The following is a 19,323-nucleotide window of genomic DNA, read 5'->3' as shown; positions in this document are numbered from 1 at the left end:
AATATTGTTTCTTTCTATTCATGGCAGCATTCTCCCTCTAACATCCCCTTTGGCCTGTTCTCTCTCAAGAGCATCAGACACCCATTCAGCACAAACAGCACTGAAGACAACAGTCTGTTCTGCTTTCCCACTCCTGCAACACCACTTACCATCTGCTGGATCCTGTGAAAGGTTTTCCCATGGAAACTGAAGGCCTGTTCAAACAAGACCTTGTCTTCCACTGTCCACTCATCTGGGAATGGAGTAAAGTTTGGCAGATCTGCCAAAGACTTCTCAATGTTGTGCTTGTGCCAAAACAGCATCCCAAGAGCCTAGAAATAACAGAGACACCAAGGTGACAATTGTAATCCAAAGAAACATTACTGGAAAATGGAAAGGGAGAGCTGTGACATTTTTCTGAGGCAACACGTTAGACATAATTTTAATTCTCAGCTACATCAGATGCTTTTCTAAGTGCAAGAAACCTGGAATCCTAGGCTGTGAAGACCAGCCCAAAGTTTATCAAAACCACACAGGTCATCATGTAATAAAAGATTAGCAACAGAAAGGTGGGAGAAAAAACTTAAGAAATTACTTCAGCTTTACTGATCATGGCATGCACAGATAAGAGCAAAGGCTTGGGGAGTCTACCTAAAAAAGACTGGACAAAAGGCAGCTTCTTTCCAGTGCTGGACTCCATTTCCTGGCAATTAGAAGGATGGTTTCTTTGACAGGGGGTTTTTATAATTGTTTATGGGGTTCTTTCTGAGGGGGAATGGGAAAAGAGAAGAGAATGGAACAAGAACTGGAAGAAGGAAAGGCAGAGAACAGGCATCACCTTGACTTGCTGCTAAGAAGTCCCTAGCCCAAAGGAGGAATAATTCTCACACATTCTGGGGGCTGCTCTTTTGTTCCCTTGAGAGAACAAGGGAACAAAATGAGAGACCAAAATGAGAGACCTCATTTTGCTGTTGCAGTCTCTGCTTCTCAGTTCCAAAGTGCCTGTGCTGTGCTTCACCACCTGCAAACCCTTCCCCTTCTGCTGTCTCTGAGACACTCATGCACAGCCCCCCTCTCCCAGAGCTCCACAGCCCCTGTGTGTTATGACACAACACTATCTCTGGCATGCCAGCAAACACTGCAAGTCATTTTGGGAAGGCCTGACTCTGCAGAGCTAAAAACCAGCCTTTCACAATTGCTGTGAAGTGAAAACAATCCCTAACATGCTGAGTAAAACGTAAGAGTAACCCTCTCATCATATGCAAACTCAGCTCAGGTTTCACAGCCACAGTTACCATTATCTAGTAGTTTCACCCTGGCTGCCCAGCGTTACAAAATCCCTCCAAAATCGGGGTTTCCCGATTACTTTGCTATGCAAAAAAGTAGTTCCCTTATGGGATATCACACCCCTGAGACTCTGCAGAGAGCATGCATATAAATGGTAGTGTTATCCAAGATCTTGCCCAGATCCTACTGGACTCTCAGTGCTGCCTGGACACCTTCTCCTCCCTTCTGCCACCATGCAGAACAAGTAGCAATCTCAGCTGTAGCACAGTCACTTGGTCAGAGAAGCCACACAGCCATTCTGGTAAGGATGGGTCAAAGAAACTATTTTTCAGTCATGAAAGACTGAGTTTCCTCTCCCCTGACAATCTCATTCAGCTTCAAATATGAGATCTACCCGACATCCCTATGAGGAAGCAAGGGATAAACAAGGAGTGAGACATTTTGAGAGGGCAAGGTAGCATTACAGAGCACTATGGTGTTAGTGAGGACTGAGGGAAGAGCTGCTTATATAAAGCAAGAGGTAAACAAAAAGATTTTCCTTATAGGCTTGTTTAAGAGGAGATCAGTATTCATCTTCCAGCTGTGCTGCCCTGGAAGAACTCGGCACTCACACACAGGTGAGCACAGGGCCTTCCCAGGCTCCTTTGTCCCAGGGTGTCTGACAAAGGCTGGCAGGAAAGGCCAGGCCACAGCCAGACTTACTGTGGTGCTTCTAAAAGTCTGTGACTACTACAGCACAGCACAACAACCCACAGCTGAAGTGCCTGCCCTGCCAGAGCTCACTGGCCTGTGGGGAGCCTGCCCTTTGCCTGCCCTGGCTGCAGGGACTCCCAGCAGCACGGTCCTGAGCCTCCAGCCATGATCCAACAGCAGCAGAGCCAAGAGCAGGGCCCTGAGCCACGGGCAAGGGGAGTGAAAGGGCAGGGATGGGAGCTGGGCTGGCACGGATCGGGCAGCTGGGCAGGAACCCTGCCGGGCAGAGCAGCACCAGCCAGCACACACCCCAGCACCCTGCCAGCAGCTCCCTCCCCCTGCAGCAGACTGGCACATCTCAGCCTTTAAAGGGATGTTTTGGGCAGTGGGCACAGGTGGAAAAAAGGCAGTCTCTGTATGATGACTGTCAGCCAAGCCCCCTGGACAGAGGAGCAAAGTGACTGGCAGTCAGGGAATGCACGTGTGGACAGGGCTGCCTTGGCCAGCAGAGCCCAGAGACAGTGGCCAATTGCTAAAGTGAGCTTTTACTGGCTTCCAGGGAGTCTGTATCAGCTTGTCCAGTTACTCAGCCAACAGCCACTTTGATGATACCTGCTGAAGACAGAGTTTCCCTTGGTGACAGAAATAATCATCCTGATTTGAAAGCCTTGACACTAGTCCCTGTAATACAAAATGAATGTGTGCCTTCCAGAGCAACACAACCTAGATCCTCTCCAGTTATTTCCTGAAAATGCCTAGCACAGCTCTCTAGGAAATCCCAAAGGACATGGCAAACATGTTTAACTCCAGAGTATTATGTGAGAGCACTACAAAAGGAATGAGAAAATTTTTAGGAGCAGGGACACTTTTACAAGCTGCTCAGTCACTTTACGCTCTAATGTGGCAAGTCATGCAACTTCTGTACACAGAGGGGGAGAGAAAGATGGAGAAAAAGACTCAAAGGATTGAGTGGGAGGTCTATATTTTCAACATTAAAATTAATGCAAATCTCTGTTAGCTAAATTTAAGTTTTTCAAACCACAAGAATTCAGCGGTTTTTTTTTTTTTAAATCACAAGCTTCATTTTCAGTCTTCTGTATCAGTCTTTCCTTTCCAAACAACACTTCTCCACTAAAACAATGAAACCCATTTTTACTATTCCAAGACCATCTCTCTTGGCAAATGTTATCCACAATAACCAATACTAGGGTATACCAATATCAGCTGAAGAGTGTTACCATCTTTATTTTCATTTTCGGTTCACAGCCTTTTGATCCCTTCATGTTCATTTGATTGCTGTTTTCTGCTCTTAGAAACTACAGTTATCAAGCCTGATCATTCCTGGTTTTGCCAGAAATTTTGCTGGCTATCTTAACTTCAGTGTTCTTGTTCAGCAAGAAGTCTTTTTGAGCATGAGTATCAACCACTGAAAGTCTGACTCAAGGATGACAGCAGAATTATTTACATAGAAGCCCTTCCCCATCCCAAGTATTTGTTTCTATGCTCACAGCCTCTGTCTGAACAATTTCATAAACTTTCAGGTTTTTGTACTTGTAGAGGCAGTATGTGATTTGCCAATACACTGAGTTGTGAGATTCCCTGCCTTCCCTTTCCGAGCAGGTATGAGTGCATGAGGAAACTCCACAGAATTCAGAAAAGTTTCCCAGGCACAGATCTACTCATCTCCCCAGCAAGTTTTGAAATCATTGTCAGTTAACACAGAAAAGATTAGTACACAATGCTAGACCACAGGGAATATAGGAGAGGTCTGTTCCTCACGCCAGGATTTCCAGCCCTAAGTTACAGGTCATTGCTAAGGTCAGTGGCCGCTGGCAAAGTCATCCCCTGTCTACTGCACTGACAGGCAAGGTGCTCATCTGTGAAATGCAAAATGTTTTGCAGCACAGTTTTAAGGTAAATAACTGTGGGTATCAGTTTGCCTCAGAAAAGCACATGATGGTTCAATAGCTCATTAATAACTGGCAAGGCCTCCATGAAGCAGAGACGGAGCAGTCAGCTGGAAACTGCAGTGCAATCAGGCAGCTGTCCAAAGATAAGCCAATCTTTTTAACATTGTTTAGGGGGTCTGAAAGTACTCAAGAAGCAGTCACCAGAGGAAGCATAATACTCATGGCCAGACTCCATTAGAAATGATAATGGTTTTGTTTTTCTTCTTTTGACTCTTGATGCAAAACTAGGGGCAAACTCTGTATCCACAGAGTACAGGCTACTATTAGGAACAGTCAGTTTTGGGACAAGTAGTAGAGGAGAAAACATAGAAGGTACAGAAAGAAAGAAGCAGTTCTAGGCAGTTGTTTGAATACTTGTCAGTCATATTTGAATACTTGCTGAAAAGTATTTTAAAATAAACTATTCAAAGGGTTGTTACCTGCTCCATATTGTATCCATGCTTCTCTTTAGCAATGGCAATATATTCATCCACTGAAAAACAAAGAGAAGGTGTAAGTGCATTTCATATAATGATCTCATCTCCCCTTCCCTTTCCCAGTCTAAAACCCAGATCTGCAGCTCTGACTTCAGCCCTCCATAAAGAACTCTCATGAACAGCCACTGTCTCCAACAATTCAGGAACAGAAGGAAAGGTAAGAAAAACAAGCCACCTGACAAACTATTTTCCTTAAGCCTAAATGGTCCATGATATCCAATCCAGTTCCAGTACTTCTGAAACACAGCCTCTGGTATTTCAGAACTTCATCAAAACTACAGACATGACTGTGTCAGCTGCTTTTTGGGGTGTGTGGTCATTTTGTGGTCAATTTTTATTGGTTGTTTGGTTGTGATTATTTTAACACATCCAAAGTAGTTGTTTTCTTAAGGAAAAACATCCCCAGACACAATCCATACCTTCCAATACTGCCAGAATCCTAGTGTTGCACAACCACTGCAGACACTTGGTAAATTTTTCAATTCTTAGGTCTCAGCAATTTTTATCTTGGACCAAACCCTATGCTCTTGTATTATTATGCCCCATGAACTTTTAATCTTTACAATGTGAACATGCACTGAGAACTTATATTGGGTATAGATGGTACTAAACCAAATGTCTTCACCCAGAGTGACTGAGCCCACATTATGTCCAACAGCACCCATGTGAGAGGAATGGATCAAAGTTAGTAGCAGTGGTGGTGTTGTCAAGTCTGTGCCCTTGTGTCTGATCATTATTAACCACACTGTAATGATAGTAACACCCTTGAAAACAAAAAATTAATCTAAAAGGCGAGACTCCTGCTTCACCTTTTTCTGGTTGCCTGTATGATCTTCAATAACATGCTAGTAGTACCCTCACCTAAAACTGATACACAGAGCCAAAGTTTTCATCCTTATACAAAAATTAGACTTCACAATGAGTCATATAGCAATGAACTCAAAAATCATTCCCCCTTCTTTTTCTAAAGATACCCAGGGAGGGATGAAAGCAAGTTACAGTGCTGAGCACCAGACTCATGAAGAGCATGCACAGCAAAGAAATGGTTCTGTGCACTCTGCAGCTAAGGAAGCCACATTTTCCACAGTCTGGACCTCAAATGTGCTTCTTGCCTATTCTCTACCTTTATGAACACTTTTATGGAATAGCATAGTATTCTTTAAAGGTTTTCTGTCAAGCTGGGACAGTCCTCAATTACTCCTTCAGCTTATTAACTAAGCTATAAGCTCAAAAGGTACTGGGAAAACAGAAAGGATAAATCAGAAAACACACAGCAGGAGAGCAGCAGCCTCTTATTTTCAACTTGTCATTAATAATAAGAATTTAGATCTAGGTATTTAAAGTAGACATCTCATCTTTAGACTAGCCAATATGACATGTGATAGAAATCACAGACCTTCATGTGAAAAGTACAAAAACTTTGTGTTACTTTTTGCAAAAAGGTGTTGGAAAAGAAGGACTTGTTAAGTGCCCTGCAAAAGTACATGAGAATATTAATACAGCCACGTGTTGTGCCAGGAGAAGAGCATACTATAAACACAAGCACAGTTCCACATTAGCAAGGACATCCACGAGGTTCTTGTCCTTCCAGGCTCCCACCTGCACACCACGGCAACTCCCAACAGGCTGACAAACCTGTTCACTGCTCCATGTTCTAGATCCACTCAGAAGAAGTTTCATTAGCCTGCTGGAAAAAGGTCTAGCCACAACCATTCATTTGCACTGCTACAACACAAACACAACTGTCTCTCTAAGTGAACAAATTATTTCTGAGAACCACATTGAACTGGGATGAAAATCATCCATTCATGCAAACAACCTTTTCTTGCACAAGGGAAACATAATAAAATAGTTGCAAAGGCAGTGGAGGTGCCTGGGACAATGACCAACTTCCTAGGCTGAATTTGCTGCATTGCCTAATAGAGCATCCTGAGGGTTACCAATGCCCAGTACAAACCCTGAAAATCAGATTCACCAAAGGAAAAAAAAAAAACAACTTGCAAAACCACATCACAAGCAGAGAACATGATCCAGAAGAGACATACAGGGTCAACAGGGACAGAGAAGGGAACTGCCTCATATACAGACCATGCCTTCCCTCCACATGCCCAATGGGGCAGGGAACCTAAGTAGGATGGGGGCAGAACAGCAACTTCAGGTGCTTCCAGAGTTACAAAACCACATCAAGAGCAAAGGCTGCCAGGAAACCCTACGTGCAGCATTTCCCTGTAATTCAGCTAAATGCTCTCTGCTTCCTTAAAAAAACAGGTATTGCACATGCAGTGTTATATATTTTGTTTAAGGAGGACGTGAAGGAAGGAGGAGGGAAAGGAGCTGAATTCTCTCAAGTCCAAGGCTGAATTAAGCTCCTGAATGCTAAGTACTACTGCATTAACTACCCTGCTTTCACTGTGGAAAGATCTACAGCTCCTCATTTGACTTCAGCATCTGATCCTTTAATATATACAGAGAAAAGATGAGGTCGTTCTCCTTTCCAGCGTATTATCTTTCTTATGCCTGATATTGTTAAGTAATGAAAACATACTTGCTCCCCAAAAAGTCATTACAGCATTTTCTCTCCTAACTAAGCAAGAATATTAGCAAGGTCCCCACATATAATTTCTCTTCCAACAAGGCAATACACCACTGAGCCAAACAGTAGATTATGAATGACTAGACAACATGAAAGTAAGCTTTCAGGAAAAGATGCTCTTACTGTCACGGTAGGTTCTGTAACACCTCAGTATTAGATCTCATTGTTACAGCAGAGGAAGAGAAAGAAGAATAAGAAAAAGGCAGTAAGGCAGTAAACTGACCACGAGCACACAGCAGTAGTACTCCTAAACACTAAAAGAGCATTTGTGGCTGAAGGACAGACAAGGAGTACACCACCACGCTGTCATCTTGGCTTGCTTCCTGCCTGCTTACTGCCCCTCCTGCTCGTCATTTCTTGGCTAATTATGAGCTCACTCACTCTGATGCTGGCACCCAGAGGAATGACAGTCTCTTGAGCAATCCTTCCGATCGCTCTTTCTTTACCTTCCCCCTCCATATGAAGTAAGCAAGGAAGAGCACGGCACCAGCTGAGTCACAGGATCCCTTTAGTCTCCCATACCACTAGAGCCTGGAATTGCTACAAGCTCAATGCTTTACATGCCACACCAGATAAAGAAGTGTCCTGTTCCATCCCTGCCTTCCCTCTGCACCTCTAGCAAGCACAGGGCAGCGGGCACATGGAATTGTGCTCACTGTGTTTCAGTGGCATTCATTCAGTCACGCTCGGTGTGTAACCCAGCAATCTGCTTGGACATCACAGGAGCCTGGGGCAGAGCCCTGCTTACACCACAGAGACAGCTTGCCAGCACAGCTCTGAGCTGCTTTCCAGAAGAGAACAAGCAAGAGCAGCAGAGCAATCCCAGCCCACTTCCCCCAGCATAAAATACACCACCAAGCACTCTTCCTACCAGCGTAACTTTTTCCTGAACAGGGTAGGTAAGAGCATCCTCACCTCCCATCCAACTCATTTCCCTACACCAGAAAGATATTTCAACACAGACCAGGCCAAAAATACAATGAAACTTGAATAGAGACAGTTGTGTGACAGGAGATGCATTGCTCCTGTGAAGGCTCTTGTTGCTACTAGAAACCAGATGGGGGGAGGGACAGAGAAGAGAACCATAAAATGTATTTCTTCACCTACTTGGCTACATTTCTTCTCTTATGTGCATTTTAGCTGTGTTGGGGTGAGCAGGATCACTCTGTCCACCCCACAGCCAAAATGGAGTGAGCATTGGCCCAAAGAGCCCCTTCCTACAGCCAGTCATGCTCAGGAAAGCAGGAGTAGCACAAAAGGCAGGGATGCAAAGGGAAACAGAGCCTCACATACACACTGTCACCAGCAAAGAGGGCACAGAGTGCTCAGATGCTAAAAGACATCTCCCAGATAAGAGATAACTGAAGGACCCTGGGTGTAGCACTAAGCCAAAGAGGTAAGGGAAATGGAAGGGAGTGGCAAAGGAAGCACAGAAAGACGTTTCCTGCCCTCTAGAGAGGGGAGTTTGACCAAAATGGTGCCCTTAATCCCCTGAATTGTTTTCTTGTTCCCAGCCAGCTTTCTCGTAAAGATTTGCCTTTTGCTAACTCACCTTCCTGCAAAAATTCCTCACCAGTGGCAAAAGAAAGAGGAACTTCTTGGCTGACACAGGGAAGGAGGAAAAAGAGCAAACAACTGCATTGCTGATTTTCAGTCCTGCATCCTTAACAGTGAATTGAGACGTAAACATGAGCATTTATTTCAGGAGGGCGGGAGAACTGTGAAAAGAGAAATGCCTGAAAAGAATGACTCCCCTTATCACCATTTGATCACATTTCAATCTCTCTGAGTGGGTGCTTCTGGAGAATTTCTCCCCCCACCCAAATTGCTTGTCAATGACCCCACAAGAATCACATTGTGTTCAGCAGACTCAATAACTCCAAGGCAGGTTTGCAGCATGAGTGAGTGTGCTAAAGCCTATGGAAAGCAACAGGAATGCAGAGGTAGAGCTGTTGCTGCAACCTCAGTTCACCCCTATTACTAGGGTACTGCAGGAGCTCTGAACACTTTGCATATTACGTGATGCAATACCCTGGCAAAAGAGGGTGAAATGAGGACAAAAGCAGCATCCTTTGCAGCCTCAGTAATGTGCTTCACAGGGTTTGATCAATGCTGGAACCTGCAAGGAATTCTGGATGTTGCTATACATCTTTCCCTCCCCTCCATCTCCCCTGAGTATAGGAAAAAAAATGAAAGAAAGAAAAGAAAAAAAAAAAAAGAGAGTCAAGACTAAAATAAATCTATACTATATAGAGAAAATAAGGACATGTAGACACGTGAAACTTTTCCAAATTCCAAAACACAATTATGACGGTACGCAAACAAGGGAGCACAGTTTTCGCCTCGCCTATAAAAGCGAGCAGCTGCATTGCCGTGCCGCTGCCGTGGCGGCACCCGTGGAACGCTCCTGCCACCTCGTGGTCCCAGCTCGGCAGAGAAAGCTGCCAGAAGCACTCCAGCCTGCTCAACTGGCTCCCTCCTAGGGGCAGCTGCAACTGGAAGCAGGGGAAGCAGGCAAAGATCCTGAACAAAACCACTTGAATGAAAATAAACCCCACCTGATCGCAGAGGTCGTTCTAACCTTAATTATTCTGTGCTTTTATTCAAAAGGTTCTTATGCCTTGGAAAAGCTGTTTTCTTTTCTTGGTAAGATGTGATGTAACAGGCAGGAAAAGAGAGGGAGACAGAGCACAGAGGTGTTTGGCGCCCTGTGCTGACCCACCTGGGCAGGCACACAGCCTCCTTTAACACCTTTTCTAGGAACAGAGAGTGCTAGTTACACAGACACAAAGGCTACTTAAAAACCTCTTCACACAACTGAAGGTACAAGAGGATTTGGGCTTCAACTCCACTGCATCTGCAGCAGATGAGAAAAACGTCTGGATGCAATTGCAAGGCAAAGGAAAAATTACCCCTTACCTGGAGAAGCTTACTTGGATAGGACCAAGAGAAAATATGCTGCAGCATGGCACGGTAACTTGAGTCATGGGACTCCACAGTATCTATCAACCTCCCACCCACTCACCCCCTGTTGCTCAGATTTTATTTCTATATCATCTCTTGTCCATGTACCAAGGGCCACAGGGTGCCAGTGCATTAGAAGTCTCCTATGGCAGCAGGACCAGACTAAGCACTCCTATCCTCCATCCACCTTTTTCCACTTGTGAGCACAAGTCCCTGCCTGGAATCCCAGGGAACCTGGTAAACTGTGCCACCCAAAAGCTCTTTCCCAGCACATCAGTTTCCTCACCCAAGCATGCAGTTAAAGGCATCCAAGCACTGAGTGGTGGCTGGCAGTATGGAGATGCTCTGACCTCCTAGGAGAGGCAGTCCTGGACTGTCCTGCCACCAGCCCTACCCACACAGGCTGCCCCTTTGTCCTGTACCAGCTCTGCAGCCACTCAAGGCACTGACCACCACCAAAGCTGAAAGCTACTCACAATAGTTTTATATGGTTATGTACCATATAAAAATCTCTTTTACTGGGAGGTTGCACAAGCCTGAGAAATGATGAGCCCTCCTAGTTTCAGCAAGGAATGAGACTGACTCAAGCCAAAAGTGAGACTCATTCCTTGCCCCAGCACAGCACAGTGGCAGGGATAAGCAGGCAGGTAGGAACAGGTCTACATAAACTTGCACTGGTGAGAAAAAATCTGTTCACAGAACCACACCTGGAGCACAGAAACTGCAGTCTGAGAGAGAAAAAAATCAAGGAATAAAATAGAGTGCCCCACTACTGGGAGATTTATCCCTTTAAAAACCCTAATACCTACCAAGAGTTTCCTGTGTCACACAAAGGCAATCAGTCCCCAAGCAGTGCACACGAAATAAACTAAAAAGAAACACTGTATTTCCTACCTCCTTTTTAATTATTTTTAATACTGCTCTTTGCATGGCCTGCACCTAAGGACAAGTTCAAAGCTGAAACCTCAGTGATGGTTAAAGATGCCACTCACCTGCCTTTAGATTTTGCTACACCAGCTAGAAAGCTGTACTACAGATACTATGAACTGACTAATTAGCACCATTTTTGTGGCTTGCCAAAAGTATTTAAACTCTTTACCAAGGAAGGCCTTTTGTTAGTACACATGTAACTTTTAAAGCCTTTACCAATGGATGTTCCTTCCTGAAGTTGCACCCTCTGCTGACACCATCACACCATGAAGTCTCAACAGACTGCATGTACACAGGGCAGTGTGTTAATGAGGACTGCCAGAAGGAAAGCCAGATGGGTGATGCTCTCTGCTGCTGCTGCTGCTCTCCTTCAGAAAGGCCACGTGGATGCCCATGGTAAGGACATCACAGAGGATCCTCTGGGAAAAAAGACTGCTTCTTACACATCCATCACATTCAACCTACAGTCAGAACTTTGCTCTGCCATAGCAAATGACTTAGCTTTAGCATAGTTTGCCATAGCAAACTGAACACCACTTTACTGGAGGGATGACACAGGTTTAAATCTCTACAGAGCCCTGGGTACCACAAACCCAGATGTTGCCAGATGTGCTACAGAAAAGGATGAGAGAGATCTGACAAGGCAGTAACAAAGAGGAAATATTGTCTTTGGGACGTAGCACAGAACAGGAAGAGCCACATGAGATAACCATGGGACCTAAACTGCGACCATACAAAACCTGAGCATGGCTATCATTTAGCACTGCAAGCCTGATCCTAAATCAGACACAGAAACTGGACTGTATTAAATGTAATAATCAAACCAATTGATATTGGGTTTAAAGCCCATGTGAGAAACAGAACACATTAGCTTCTGGCAGGGAGCAAACATTCATTCCCACTTGTATGACGACAAGTTACAGACAGGATAAATGCATGCAGAAAACACTGAAACAACAAAGTGAGTTTATGGCAGAATAGCTCTTTGCATTATTCAGTACAGTGCTCTCAATTCAGTCCGAGAAGCCCTAAAGCCAGAGTTATTCTGCTGTCAAACTTTGGCTTGAGTTCACTCCACTGGGAGGTCACAGCCTAGGATTACACACTTCAACTACAGGCAGCAACACACCCAAGCAACTCAAGTAGCAACTTGAGCATTATCAATACAGTTGGGACATGAAGTAGGTTATTAAAAAAAATAATCATATTGTTCAGTGCAGGGGATTCTAACTTGGGTTAGAAGTAACTCCTTTGCACAGATTTTTGTATAGAAATTATCATGCTCACTCCTTGAGAATGCCTGATCCAGTGAATGCTTTCCAAAAGCCATATTTGCTAATTTGAAAACAAACAAACAAACACACCAACAAACACCACCACCAACACCACACCAATCTGACACACACTAATGACACAATCAGTATGGGAGGCCACAGAGTCAGGTTACTAGCAATCCCATACAAGGTTTCAGTACTCTGCCTAGGAACATTCTCAGCTCTTCATCCACATCATGCTTTATACATTGAAATTCTTGGTCTGCAAAACAGTCAGCAGGAATACTATAAAACTTCACTGAGTAACCTGCTGCCAACCAGCTTCAGAAGCCACCAAGGAATATCCAGACTGAAAACACTCTAAAGAGGGTGAAACCTTCCACAAGATCAATTTTCCAACCTCAAAGACATTTTGAAAGCTCCTAAAACCCAGAACTATTATATTCTCTGCTGTTGGAGGAATGCAGACTAATGAAAGCCCTGTATCAGAGCCAGGCTTCCTAAAGAGCATTTGTAACTCCACTTCCCCACAACACAGGGTCTTTGTGCAGCATGAGGGAACATGCACAAGGGGTATGAAGGAGCAGAATAGCCATCAGGTTAAATTACAGCTCATTATTATTGTTACTGATAATAAGGCCTGTGACAAGGAAGGAGAAGCCACGCTGACTCCCTTTATATTGGACACAAAAGCAAAAGAAATGATCAATTTGTCCCATGGCTACCTCCTTGAGGGATGCCACTTGGGCAGAAAGGAAGCATCAGGCAAGCCAGCAGTCAGCAAGAGGAAGGAGACAAGTCTGAGTCACACAGTTGCTGCCCTCAGCAGATGTGGATCACCCCACCACAGACAGGTCAGCCTTTGGGAGACACTAACATTTAGTGCATCCATTCTTGCACTTATCTGCTTCCTATAGGCTTAGAAGCAGAAGAGGTGCAAAGCTGTGTCTGACCTCTCTAAGAAGTCCATGCAGAAAGGCAGCAAAGTTCCACAGATCTTGAATGACATCATCCTTACAGTAGCCTCTAAACCAAAGCAGTAGTGTTATGTTTCTAGATATTAAGGTAATAAAATACTGCCAAATTAAGTTGTTTTAGAAAAAATCGAGTTACAGATTCATACAGCACATGCTGAAACTTGGATTACATGCAGATGCTCAGCCCTCAAGGCTGACCCTAAGACACTGTATGATAAATCAATGTTACTAAATAGACCCTGGAATACCAGTGGTGGGTTACCACGGTTTTAGTCAGGAGTTAGAAACCCAGTCCTTACTGAGAAGTTATTATGTATTCATATTACCACTAATGCTTGCAGTGCTAGAAAATTCACTACAACCCTACCAGAATTTGAACCTGCACAAGAAGCACATGAACAGGGAAGTAACTTAAGGTAGAGTGCAAAAGTAAGAGTACAGGAAAATTAAGCAGTAGGAGTGGTTCCTAGTTAGAGCAAATGATGCCACAGCAAGCACATAACGATGAGGGAAGCTCTGGCACATGTCCTGGAGAAAGCCAAGCTGCTTTGCCTCCTGCACTAGCAGGTCTGTAAAGGTCACACTTGACAACACATGAACTCATCACAGCAAGCTGTTAGGGCTATGACTCCTCAAGCATTCCTCCATGAAGACATCTCCCACAAGAGCTCCTCCCTGCTTGTGCACAGCTTCCATCACATACTTATAAACATGTACTTGCTGACTAATTTTGCTCTAAAGAAAAAATTTTAAAAAACTCAAAACATAGAAAGTTACCTTCAGTTTTCTGACCCTTCCTATTCTTTGCTCACAGCTACCATAAGAGACCAGACAACACAACCCAGTCCTCTGCAAAGCCCCAAGCCTGCCATTCCCAGCAGGACTGGGGCACACTCAGCCCATCCCAGGGCTGGGCCAAGCAGCGTGAAGCAGCTGCAGCTCCTCCTTCTTGTCATACTGGTCCTACAACTCACACAGCACCCATCAGGCTGGCTAAGGCTGCTCCCACACGAATTTCAGATCAAGGCTCACTGCCTGGTAACTCTTAACACAGCCATCATCACTCCATTACATCCACATCCTTCTGTCTCTAAACTTCTCTCAGGAAAAAGCTTCCTCGGAGCCCAGCACCGGCTCAATCCCGCAGCAGCCGGCATTTCAAAGTGGGTCAGCCTGACACGCTCAGAGAAGGCCTGGATCACACTGCAGGGAAAAGGAGGCACTAACAGGTGGCAGGAGAGAACAAGGCACATGAAGAAACTGGTGACTGCCTCCCCCCTCCTAGCACAGCAGCAACAATTCCTCCAGGAAAACACAGCCACCTTAGATAAGACATCCTTTTCCTGGATAGTCTCCAACACATTCTCTTCTTCAGGCTTTTTTTTTGTCTGTGGGCTTTGGATAAAAAAAAAAAAAAGGCAAAACAAACCAAACAACAAAACAAACCACAACAACACAATTCACTGTACCTTTGTTACAATCCATCTGAATATGCACCCTAGTTCTCTCAAACTAAATTGCTTTCCTGACTCCACTACTGTGAAAGGGTTAAAAATTCATCTTAATTTAAATATGCATTCAGGATGCAGATACATCAACCTGCAGCAATAATGATGAAAGAACTGCTCTGAGATTTCCACACAGAGCTGCAACAGCAACTAGCACAGCAGATGACAAACAAAGGGGAAACTGCAGCTAAGTTTGAGGCAACTCAGCCATTTCAGGGATACACCCACAGCCTTTGAATGCTGGTTATCATCTTTTTGCTATTCATAATATGCTACTATAAGCATGAAAAGCTGCCTTAGTTAAAACTGAAAATTGCATTCCTTCACCTTTGTCTTTTGAGTATTTTCTGAAGTGCAGTGACTGCAGTTGCTGAGAAAAGTGGCCATGACATTTATATTATTTCTATTCTATTTCTATTTTATATTATTCATTTATATTATTTCTACAGCTAAATTCAAGCAGAACCTTAAATTAAACACTAACTCTTTCATTTCTGAATTCATGGAAATGCATTCTTCAGCCACTGTATTTACATCCAAGCTTCACAGCTGCCAGGTTCGCTGCATGATATGAAATTTGGATTAGGGATAAACATAAACCAAATTCTGCTTCTACATTAATCCTTTTTGCTGCCACTGGGACAGACAACAAACTGATATTTCTAGGTAAGGAGCACACACAAACAGCACAAACCTAAGTTCGGATTTTTTTGCCATCTTTACTTGAGCAACAAAAGGTCAGCATGTACCTTCAGGAGACCATCACAGCTCCTGAAGTCCACCCCTTAGAGACCTAGCAGCTCTTCTTTCAGTACTCATACTTTTACTACTACCAAAAAAACAAGGAAACCAACACCTCAACAAGTAAAAGCTTGGACACAAACAAGCAGAAAAATCCCAAAACAGAAGCACAATACATATACATCTTCCTCCACAACCTCCCACAGCCCTCAGCCAGCTACAAAAAAACCCCAAGTATAACCTCAGCTGAGAGTTCAGCAATACTTTTTCCTCTCTGGTAGCAAATACCAAGCAGCTCCTACTCTCCCATCCCTGGCCAAGGCAGCTGCACTTTTACTGAGCATCAACACAACCTTTTGTGGAGTCACAAACCAGGTCACGACAGAGGATGGAGGGGAGAGTGGATTGAAAATAAAACAACAATTTCAACTGTTTCAAGGAGCCCTGATTAGGCCATGATGGAGAGGAGGGACTTAACAGCTTTTCTGATACATACCAGACTATATCCTCTGCCTCACTGCTGCTGCCTGAGGAAGGGTGCCTATGTGCTGAGGAGGACGTGGCTCTCAAATATCCCTGAAGCAATATTCCCTTCCATTTTAAATGCATCCTGTAAATAGGGGCTTTATTTTCTAAAAGGGAGATTTTAAGATCAGCACTTTCCTCAGTCTACACTCTCCCATTTGTGGTTTTCTGCTCATATTTATTTATTGCACTCTACACCCCATGGAAAATGAGAGCTAATGACGATAGTGACAGAGTCACATGTTCACAGAATTCACAGGACAAAATAAGTAAGCCAAGGGGAATAGGCTATGTCCAAACATAAGCTCTTCTTAGAACAGCTATGGCCCAGATACACACTGAAAACAGAGACCAGCTACACAAATCATGACCAGACACATGCAGTAAACCTTAGAAGACATTTTCATGTTCTTTATTCTGATAGTCATTTTAAATTAGAGAATAGACAAAATAGATTCCCAAGCTTGCTTGACATTCTCTTTGGAAGAAAAACTAGAGTAATCCAGAGTCCTTTAGATTAATCCTTGAACTAAAGCAAGAGACAGACTCTGGCCACTTAAACCTGCAACCTGCCCTCAGAAATTTTGGCATTCACCATCACAACAGAGAGGAGCTACCAAAACTCACTGGCACCCTAAGAAGGCTGCTGACACACTAAGGACCAGTGCACACTTAAAAATGTTGGAACATGGGCTTTTCAAATCCTGAATGCCAACTTGCAACTTCTTAGAGAGGAGCACCACACACTCCCAAACAGTTACCCAGCCTGTGGCACAGTTAACTAAACCTTGCCCATCCAAACACCACAGGGTTAATATCTTTAGTAACCATAGCAACCAGCACTTCTTCCTCCATCAGAGCCTCAGCTGGCACATTACTGCCTTCCCAGCATCAGGTTTTGCAGCACATTTAGGGACTGCTCCCTTTCCCTCCAGCCACAGGGTGTGGCCAGGCACACTAGGAGGATGTTGGAGCACTCAGCTGTTTCACCTAATTCTGGCATTTCTCTGTCCCCGTGTCTCCTGGGTCTTTCTATTTCCCCTCCACAGAGGGAAGGGGGATGTCTGAATCCCCCCATGTGTACCAAGGCAAGCATCATGTAAAGCAGGGAGCCAGCTGCAGCCTCAAAACAGGAGATGCCACAGGATAACACAGGAAGGGACTGGTGAATGCTGAAGTTGGCAATGCCAATCAGCCACCAGGTCAAATGGAAGCAGCACTGCAAGACCAGAGGATCCAGCTGCCATCCATGATCCAGTGTCCCACAGGTATTAGGAACAGTGTTTGCCTGCTCACCCCATAAACTGTAAATCCACTGGAGATATCCACCAAGATATCAGTGAGAAAACAAAACTCCAATCTAGCAGCACATATATTCTGTCAAGAAGAGAGACAAAAAAATTAGTTTCAAAGCAGAGCTTATCACTAGCAAAACAATACATCTTCTCTTCTTGTGTGCACCTCTGAACTGCAGATGCGTAAAAGCAATAATCACATCCTACCCTCTCTCCTGGTGTCCATGCCTCACCCCTGGGCAGCTGCTGCATGCCAACACCTGCTCATTTCTGCACCAACCCAAAGTCATTTATTTGGTTCCACTCACTGGTGTGCTTGGCACAGAGACAGACACTGCTGTTTTATTAATAGCTTCATGCTGGCCCAGCTCGATCCTGTGCAGGGTTTCCACAGCATCATTACAATGCATTTTTCACTATCTCCCCTCCTCCTTCACCACGTGCCACTCCAAGAAAGCAGATGCCTGTCTTCCACCTAGCTGTTCCTGCTCCTCAATGTCACCTTGCTCAAGGCATCATTCTTCCTCCTGTGTCCTTCCCCACCCACTGTGACAGAATCCCAGCACAGCCAGAACAGCTGCCCTCCATGGCACCAAGTCCACAGAGCCTCTTGGGAGTCTCACTTGGAGAGCAAGCTCTTTGTGAGAGGTGTGACCCAGCCACAGCACAGGGTATTTGGAGCAGAACTAGAAAGGGAGCAGTTATTTTAAGTCCAAATGTTCAGTTACTGCATAGTGAGATAGCTTTCTTTCATCTTCAAAAGAGGAAGGACAAACTTCTAGTTTTGGGCTAACTTTGTGACTACTATGGTGGCACTGCTATGCAAGTGACCCCTCAAAGGCACAAGTTTGGCAGTAGATATGGACCATGTTGGCAGCATTCAGCTTTGGTATTAATATGGGCAAAGCAGTAAGTGGTTTGTACCTAGGATTAATGGTTAGCAAGGCAGAGGATAAAAAAAAAAATCAGCAATATGCCAACACATACTTTCGTTTTCATGTTCTCTTAATACATCCATCACTTCATGACACCCAGGTAAAAGGTTTCCCCACTGTGATTAAAACATTTCTTCAGCACACAGGGTGCACAGGACCCCAACAAGCTTTTAACTAATTGTGTGAGCCTGGAGCATCAGGTGTGCAGATATCCACCAGGTCTCAGCTGACACCCTGCTCTTTCTGGGATTCATTTCAGCAGCTTACAGGAGACCCTCCCACAACCTCCAACAGTTTAGCCAGCCCTCTGCCAAACCCATCAGGTGCACTGCTCTGAGCACTGTCACAGATGTGCTCAGTGTTTTTTTAGCACAGATTCCCCTTTAACAAAGGTGGATTGCACAAGTTCCACTGATTGCACAGAACTCTCCTGCTCACAAGAGCTACAGCTCACTCTGAGGAAGAGCTGAATGTGCTGCTTCCATCTTCTTGCTGAGCTCCAGCCACAGGAACAGAGAAGAGCTCTGTGATTTACAGGCACAGGATGGATTCAAGGCTTTGGAGTACAAACAAAAGAAACCACAGGTATCAATGTGTGCTGACTGGAAGGATTTGTTCACCCACACTTCACCCTGAGGAGCAGCATTGAAATGGATGTGCTAGCTGGGACTCACCAATGTACAACCCAAGGGGCTACACCACCCTCCTGGAGACCACAGGAGAACTCCTTCCACTTGCAATTTCACATTGCCAAGTAATGATCGCCGCCACCAAGGATAATACATCACAAAAATCCATGGTTTAAAAAGGCATCAAGAAATACAAGAATGCATCACTTCCCTGGATAACTTTCAGTAGTCAATCTCAAAAAAACCCCTCCACACACTCGGACATTTCATTTCAGTCTGTGTGGGCTTATTTTTGCAGCCATCTATTTGTATTATGTGTGTCTCTTATTATGTCAAAATTTCTCTTTGAGAGAATAATTGACAATAGTCCCCTTTCAGTCTCTTTTCAGTAAGCTAAACAGATGGAGTCTGCTTCAGCTTCTGTTTCCAAATTGTTCCAGCAGCTCCTGTCTCCACCCTTTTCTCAGTTTTTAAACACTGAAGGCAAGGTTCATTCCCCTTAATGCTGCTGGGTGGAGAGGCAGCTAACTGTTCAGTGACTATCTCA

At 44.5% G+C, this 19,323-nt stretch overlaps 1 protein-coding gene across 1 annotated transcript in view; it reads right to left on the bottom strand.

Annotated features, from left to right (window-relative positions):
* Positions 1-19,323, bottom strand: part of RCOR1 (REST corepressor 1) — an 82,093-nt gene that overhangs the window by 19,255 nt on the left and 43,515 nt on the right. The window contains exons 4-5 of the mRNA XM_036384187.1: positions 4,349-4,401; positions 150-311 (exon numbers count right to left, since the gene is read on the bottom strand). Coding sequence (XP_036240080.1) covers positions 150-311; positions 4,349-4,401 — 215 coding nt within the window. The remainder of the gene's footprint in view (positions 1-149; positions 312-4,348; positions 4,402-19,323) is intronic.

This window comes from Molothrus ater, chromosome 6, assembly GCF_012460135.2.
Source record: "Molothrus ater isolate BHLD 08-10-18 breed brown headed cowbird chromosome 6, BPBGC_Mater_1.1, whole genome shotgun sequence".
Taxonomy (NCBI): domain Eukaryota; kingdom Metazoa; phylum Chordata; class Aves; order Passeriformes; family Icteridae; genus Molothrus; species Molothrus ater.
The sequence above is the reverse complement of the archived record's forward strand: the minus strand, read 5'-3'. Positions and strand labels throughout refer to the sequence as shown.